The following is an 8059-nucleotide window of genomic DNA, read 5'->3' on the forward strand; positions in this document are numbered from 1 at the left end:
TCCCACTCCATCCCCGGCTCCTCGCACTCTCTGGGAGCTCCTCACACAGCTGAGCCCGGGCTGTGGCAGTGGCAAGAGGGGCTCCCAGAGTCAGAGCCACTCGGATGGGGGGGCAAGTGGGGCAATTTCCCCCAGGCTCCAGGCCCCGCAGGGCATGTCGGAGGCTCCGCCCTCCCCAGTCTTCCCTCATCCCCCGGTGTCTCAGTTGGTGAGGGGACATGGCTGCGAGCTGCAGCAGAGCGGCTGGAACTCAGGCCCCGCTGGAGACACCAAGCCGCTGCAGCGCTACCGGGGAGAGCGGGTAAGTGGCATGGTAAGGGGTCAGTCCAGAGCCGGGCACTCCCCAACCACATCTCCCCCAGCCCTGACCCCCAGCTCCAAGCTCAGCCCCTCTGTGCTGGGCACCCACCCCAGACCCCATCCCCCACAGCCCTGACCCTCAGCTCTGAGCCCAGCCCCTCTGAGCTGAACAACCCCTGATCCCATATCCCCACAGTCCTGAGCCTAGGCCCTGTGAGCCAGGCACCCCACAACCCAGAGCCCAGCTCCCCACCCAGCCCTGGGCAACAGCAGCACCACCCCCAGGCAGCGACAGCACATTGGCACCAACCATCACCATCACCCATCAACTGCCCATTATGTAAGTGCAAATGTAGACAGACCAGTAAAGCATTTAATGTTTCTCAATGATGTATTTGGTGTATTTTCAAATTATTACAAATTAATTTTTGAATGTATTTCACTAGTTATTTTTCACATTTCCAAATACGTGTTACTATAGTATTGCAACTTTTTTTAATGGAAGAGGCCCCCAAAATTTCTTTGCTCCAGACCCCCTGAATCCTCTGGATGGCCCTGCCCAGAGTGTGTGAGGAGCCGAGGAGGGAGAGAAACGGGGTCCCCTGGAGCCGAGCCCTGGCTGCGGTGGCAGTGAGAGGGCTCCCGGAGTGTGTGAGGAGGTGAATGGCCGGCTGGGCTCGTCGGTGCTGAGCAGGTAGCCCCGCAGCCGGAGATCCTCGCCTTCCCTCCCGTCGGGGCTGGGCCAGGGCACCGTGAGGCTGAAGAGCGGCAGGTCCAGGGGGCTCTCCAGGTCCTCGGCCACCAGCATGTCGGGGGTGAGGGCAATAAGCACGAACTAATCCACCTCGGCCACCAGCAGTGCCGTGAAGCCGAGGGAGGGGGCCCTGTTCATCGTGCTGCCCCACAGCCACGCCGCCACCTGGAAGTACTCCCACTCCGCGCCGCCTAGCAGCTCCACCCCATGGGGAAAGAGTCGCAGCTGGGCCAGGGCTCGGCTGCCATGTGCTGGTAGTGGATCCCATGTTTACGGGGGGAGCCCAGTGTTGGGGCAGCAGGGAGTGTAAAGGGGGGCAGGAGGAGGAGGAGCAGGGGGAGGTCATGTCTCGGGGGGGAGGGGCAGCCAAAAAAATTTTTTTGCTTGCAGAGGCAAAAAACCTAGAGCCGGCCCTGCTTGTAGGTGCAGCAAACTGGATCCCTCCGCTGGTCCATTCTCGGGGGGCAGTGAGCCAGACACCTAGGGCTGCACTTCACTTCTCTTCCCCAGCCAGCTCCAGACTGGAAACCCCTCCAGCCCCTCCTCCTATGCTCAGTTCTCCCCCGCCTGACCCCGCTCTTCCGGGCCAGGAGGTCACCTGACCTCTTTGTTCTCCCACGCCTTTAGCATCCCCTTGCGGTTGGGGGGGGGGAGGGTGAAGGACCTGGCCATTAGTTGCTAGGCGACAGAGGGTCGGCCAGGAACAGAGCCCCCCCCCCAGTATTCAGAGAAAACATTAAGAACAGCCCCACTTCATCACAGTAACACACTCTGTCTGTCCAGGGTGGGCACAGAGAGGCAGAGGGCCCCCTACCCTGTCCTTTTTATTCTCTCTCTCCCCCCCCTCCTTCCTGGGACGCTCCCACGTTATGCAAATCCCCGCTCCGGGCTCTGTGTTGAAGTAGGGGTCCCAGGGCGCCCAGACCCACAGTCCCCAGCCCCGAGCTGCCCCTTGCGAGCTCTGTGTTGTCCCCGCCTAGCGCACAATGGACTCTCTGCTCCTCCCCCTGCTCCTCCTGGCTCTGGCCCCGGGTGAGTGTCGGCGGGAGACTGCAGGAGGCGGCGCTGCTTTGGGGGGAAGGTGGGTTTGAATCTGACCGATCCCTGCTTTCCCCAGGTGTCCGGTCCCAGCTCCGGCTCCAGGAGTCCGGCCCGGGGGTGCTGAAGCCCGGAGAGACCCTCACACTCACCTGCGCTGTCACCGGGGGCACGGTCACCAGAAGCTACTACTGGCACTGGATACGCCAGGCCCCGGGCCAAGGGCTGGAGTGGATGGGATACTGGACCGGGAGCACAAGCTACGCCCCGTCTCTCCAAGGCCGAATCACCACCTCCGTGGATTCCTCCAACACCAAATATTATCTGCGGCTGAGCTCGCTGACAGCTGCAGACACCGGCACCTATTACTGTGCCAGGGGGGACACAGTGACACAGAGCAGAGCGGGGCCCCGTGCAAAAAGGAGAAGCGGATTCTGAGCAGAGCAGTGAGGCCAGTTCAGCCAGGAGTGCTGGGTACAGACCCGTCCCCTGCACACAGACTCTGTGTGTCTGTGTGTGTGTCTTTCTGTCAGAGTCTATGTGTCTGTCTTGTCTGTCTGTGACTGTGTAACCCTGTGTGTACCTGTGTATGTGCGTGTCTTTTTTCTGTCAGAGTGTGTGTCTGTCTGTCTGTCTGTCTGTGACTGTGTATCTCTCTGTCTGTCAGTGAGTGTATCTCTCTGTGTGTCTGTGTTTTCCTTTTGGGATCGTATTGGCTAATATTCTCCAGAAGAACATTTCCTCGCCCACACTGCAGCTCCTGTTCCAGTGGGTAAATCGGCACCAAAGAGTTGAGACTTCTGTGTTGTCATCAGAGCCAACTCTAGGTTTTTGCCACCCCAAGCAAAAAAAATTTTGGCTGCCCCCCCAGCCCAGCCCTGGGCTCCCATCGCCCACTAGTGCCCCCCCACGACACCAGCACTGGGCTCTCTCCCCCCCCCACCCCAGCCACCCCAGTACTAGGCTCCCCACTCCCAAATGTGGGATCCGCTACCAGCACAGGGCAGCTGAGCTCTGGCCCAGCCGCATCTCTGTCCCCATGTGGTGGAGCTGCTGGGCCGCACGGAGCTGGGGTACTTACAGGTGGCAGGGCAGCTGCGGGGCGGCACGAAGAACACGGCCCGCCCTGGACTTCGCAGCGCTGCTGGTGGCTGAACTGGATCAGTTCGTGCTCACCGCCCTCACCCCTAACATGCTGGGGGCCAAGGACCTGCAGAGCCCCCTGGTAGGGCCGGCTCTAGGTTTTTTGCCTCCCCAAGCAAAAATTTTTTTGGCTGCCCCCCCGAGACATGAGCTCCCCCTCCTGCCCACCGGTGCACGCCCACTCACACCCCCTGCTGCCCCAGCACTGGACTCCCCCCAAACGTGGGATCCGCTACCAGCACACGGCAGCCGAGCCTTGGCCCAGCTGTGACTCCGTCCCCATGCGGGTGGAGCTGCTGGGTGAGGCAGAGTGGGAGTACTTCCAGGTGGCGGCGTGGCTGCAGGGCAACACGAAGAACACGGCCCCCTCCCTGGGCTTTGCGTCGCTGCTGGTAGCCAAGGTGGATCAGTTCATGCTCACCGCCCTCACCCCTGACATGCTGGCAGCCGAGGACCTGGAGAGCCCCCTGGACCTGCTGCTCTTCAGCCTCATGGTGCCCTGGCCGAACCCTGGCGGGAGGGAAGGCGAGAATCTCCGGCTCTGGGTCTACCTGCTCAGCACCCACGAACCCAGCTGGCCACTCACCTGATCACACACTCCGGGAGCCCCTCTCCCCGCCACCGCAGCCATGGCTCGGCTCCAGGGGACCCCGTTTCCCTCCCTCCCCGGCTCCTCAAACACTCTGGGCAGGGCCATCCAGAGGATGCAGGGGACCTGGGGCAAAGCAATTTCGAGGGCCCCTTCCAATAAAAAAGTTGCAATACTATAGTAACATGTATTTGGAAATGTAAAAAATAACTAGTGAAATACATTCAAAAATTAATTTGTAATAATTTGAAAATACACCAAATACATGACTGAAAAACATTAAATGCTTTACTGGTCTGTCTACATTTGCAATTACATAATGGGCTGTTGCTGGGTGATGGTGAAGGTTGGTGCTAATGGGCTGTCACTGCCTGAGGGTGGTGCTGCTGTTGCTCAGGGCTGGGTGGGGAGCTGGGCTCTGGGTTGTGGGGTGCGTGGCTCACAGGGACTGGGCTCAGGACTGTGGGGAGATGCGTTCAGGGGTTGTCCGGCTCAGAGGAGCTGGGCTCGGAGCTGGGGGTCAGGACTGTGGGGTATGCCTAGCTCAGAGGGGCTGCACTCAGAGCTGGGGGTCTGGGGTGGGGGAGATGTGGTCGAGGGGTGCCCGGCTTAGAGGGGCTAGGCTCGGAGCTGGGGGTCAAGACTGTGGGGAATGGGTTTGGGGGTGTCCAGCTCAGAGGGGCTGATCTCAGAGCTGAGAGTCAGGGCTGTGGGGGGATGGGATTGGGGGTGCCCAGCTCAGAGGGGCTAGGCTTGGAGCTGGGGGTCAGTGCTGGGTCGCAAGAATGGGTTTGGCGGGGTGCCCACCTCAAAGGGGCTGGGCTTGGAGCTGGGGGTCAGGGCTGAGAGGGATGGGGTCGGGGGAGCCTGGCTCCTGCCTGGGCCCTTACCATGCCACCTACCCCCTCTCCCCGACAGCGCTGCAGCGGCGTGGTGTCTCCAGTGGGGCCTGGAGTTCCAGCCGCTCAGCCCCTCACCAGCCCCTCACCAGCTGAGACACCAGGGGATGGGGGAAGACGGAGGCGGGGGGAGCCTCCGACATACCCTGCGGGGCCAGGAGCCTGGGGAAAATTGCCCCACTTGCTCCCCTGCCCAGGCGGCCCTGACTGTGGGAGCCCCTCTCGCCGCCGTCGCAGCCCAGGCTCGGCTGTGTGAGGGGCTCCCGGAGTAGTGTGAGGAGCCAGGGAAGGAGGGAGGAGGGGTCCTGCTGCTGCTGCCACTCCCGGCGGTGCCGTGTGTCCGAGTGGGTTCTGCAGGGCGCTGCCGGGCTGGGCAGTGGGCGCATATCCGGCTCGGGCGAGTGGCTGCGCCAGGACCGGCTCCCAGCAATGATGCCCCAAGCAAAAAAATAAAAAATAAAAATAAAAAAGGGGGGCAGAGTGCCATCCCTTCAAAAGTGCCGCCCCAAGCACATGCTTGGAGGGCTGGTGCCTAGATCCGACCCTGCCCCAACCACATCCCCCACAGCCCTGAACCTCAGCTCCAAGCCCAGCTCCTCTGAGCCGGACAACCCCTGACCCCATCTCCCCACAGTCCTGAGCCCAATCTCTGTGAGCCGGGTACCCCCCAACCCAGAGCCCAGCTCCCCACCAACCCTGGGCAACGGCAGCACCACCCCCAGGCAGTGACAACCCATTGACACCAACCGTCACCATCACACATCAACAACCCATTATGTAACTGCAAATGTAGACAGTAAAGCATTTAATGTTTTTCAATCATGTATTTGGTGTATTTTCAATTTATTACAAATTAAATTTTGAATGTTTTTCACTAGTTATTTTTCACATTTCCAAATACGTGTTACTATAGTATTGCAACTTTTTTTTATGGAAGGGGCCACCGAAATTGCTTTGCCCCAGGTCCCCTGCATCCTCTGGATGGCCCTGCCCAGAGTGTGTGAGGAGCCGGGGAGGGAGGGAAACAGGGTCCCCTGGAGCTGAGCCCCCTGCGGTGGCGGTGAGAGGAGCTCCCGGAGTGTGTGAGGAGGTGAGCGGCCGGCTGGGCTCCTAGATGCTGAGCAGGTAGCCCCGCAGCCAGAGATCCTCGCCTTCCCTCCCGCCGCGCCTTGTCCAGGGCACCGTGAGGTCCTCACCTGCCAGCATGTCAACAGTGAGGACAGTGAGCACGAACTGATCCACCTTGGCCACCAGCAGCGCCGCAAAGCCCAGGGAGGGGGCCATGTTCTCTGTGCCGCCCCGCAGCTGCGCTGTCACCTGTAAGTACTCCCACTCCGCACCGCTCAGCAGCTCCACCCACATGGGGACAGAGTCATAGCTGGGCCATGGCTCGGCTGCAGTGTCCTGGTAGCGGATTCCATGTTTGGGGGAGAGCCCAGTGCTGGGGCAGCAGGGGGTGTAAGTGGGGGGGGCACTGGTGGGCAGGAGGGGGAGCTCATGTCTGGGGGAGGAGGGGCAGGCAAAAAAATTTTTGCTTGGGGCGGCAAAAAACCTAGAGCCAGCCCTGCTTGTAGGTGCAGCGAACTGGATCCCTCCGCCCGGTCCATTCTGGGGGGCAGTGAGCCAGACACCCAGGGCTGCACTTCTCCCCTCTTCTCCAGCCAGCTCCAGACCGAAAACCCCTCCAGCCCCTCCTCCTATGCTCAGTTCTTCTCCCCCCTTCTCCACCTCCCTCAGCCAGGACCTCACCTGACATCTTTGTTCTCCCACACCTTTAGCATCCCGTTGCAGGGGGGGGAAAGGACCGGCCAATAGCTGCTAGGCGACAGAGGGTCGGCCAGGAACAGAGCCCCCCCCCCCCCCCAGTATTCAGAGAAAACATTAAGAACAGCCCCACTTCATCACAGTAACACACTCTGTCTGTCCAGGGTGGGCACAGAGAGGCAGAGGGCCCCCTACCCTGTCCTTTTTATTCTCTCTCTCCCCCCCTCCTTCCTGGGACGCTCCCACGTTATGCAAATCCCCGCTCCGGGCTCTGTGTTGAAGTAGGGGTCCCAGGGCGCCCAGACCCACAGTCCCCGGCCCCGAGCTGCACCTTGCGAGCTCTGTGTTGTCCCCGCCTAGCGCACAATGGACTCTCTGCTCCTCCCCCTGCTCCTCCTGGCTCTGGCCCCGGGTGAGTGTCGGCGGGAGACTGCGGGAGGCGGCGCTGCTTTGGGGGGAAGGTGGGTTTGAATCTGACCGATCCCTGCTTTCCCCAGGTGTCTGGTCCCAGCTCCGGCTCCAGGAGTCCGGCCCGGGGGTGCTGAAGCCCGGAGAGACCCTCACACTCACCTGCGCTGTCACCGGGGGCACCGTCACCAGCAGCAACTACTGGAACTGGATACGCCAGGCCCCGGGCCAAGGGCTGGAGTGGATGGGATACTGGACCGGGAGCACAAGCTACGCCCCGTCTCTCCAAGGCCGAATCACCATCTCCGTGGATTCCTCCAATACCAAATATTATCTGCAGCTGAGCTCGCTGACACCTGCAGACACTGGCACCTATTACTGCGCCAGAGACACAGTGACACAGAGCCCAGCAGGGCCCCGTGCAAAAAGGAGAAGCGGATTCTGAGCAGAGCAGTGAGGCCAGTTCAGCCGGGAATGCTGGGTACAGACCCGTCCCCTGCACACAGACTGTGTGTGTATGTGTGTTTGTGTGTGTGTGTGTGTGTATGTCTTTCTCTTTCTGTCAGAGTGTGTGTGTGTGTCTGTGACTGTGTATCTCTGTCTGTCTGTGAGTTCGTATCTCTCTGTGTGTATCTGTGTGTGTGTGTGTGTGTCTTTCTGTCAGAGTGTGTATCTCTCTGTCTGTCAGTGAGTGTGTATCTCTCTGTGTGTATCTCTGTGTGTGTGTGTGTGTCTTTCTGTTAGAGTGTGTGTCTGTCTGTCAGTGAGTGTGTATCTCTCTGTGTGTATCTCTGTGTGTGTGTGTGTTTTTCTGTCAGAGTGTGTGTCTGTCTGTCTGTCAGTGAGTGTGTATCTCTCTGTGTGTATCTCTGTGTGTGTGTGTGTGTTTTTCTGTCAGGGTGTGTATCTGTCTGTCTGTCAGTGAGTGTGTATCTCTCTGTGTGTATCTCTGTGTGTGTGTGTGTGTTTTTCTGTCAGAGTGTGTATCTGTCTGTCTGTCAGTGAGTGTGTATCTCTCTGTGTGTCTGTGTTTTCCTTTTGGGATTGTACTGGCTGATGTTCTCCCAGAAGAACATTTCCTCGCCCACACCACAGCTCCTGTTCCAGTGGGTAAATCGGCACCAAAGAGTCCAGACTTCTGTGTTGTATTTTTGCCACTCCAAG

The 8059-nt window shown here is 59.8% G+C and overlaps 1 gene segment (V, D, J or C); it reads left to right on the top strand.

The window, feature by feature from the left end:
* Positions 1–6798: 6798 nt before the first annotated feature.
* Positions 6799–7340, top strand: LOC127031738 (immunoglobulin heavy variable 4-4-like). The segment is given in 2 exon segments: positions 6799–6899; positions 6985–7340. Coding segments are annotated over 2 exon segments (402 nt in total).
* The last annotated feature ends 719 nt before the right edge of the window (positions 7341–8059 follow it).

The sequence above is a fragment of the Gopherus flavomarginatus genome, chromosome 11 (assembly GCF_025201925.1).
Source record: "Gopherus flavomarginatus isolate rGopFla2 chromosome 11, rGopFla2.mat.asm, whole genome shotgun sequence".
NCBI lineage: Eukaryota > Metazoa > Chordata > Testudines > Testudinidae > Gopherus > Gopherus flavomarginatus.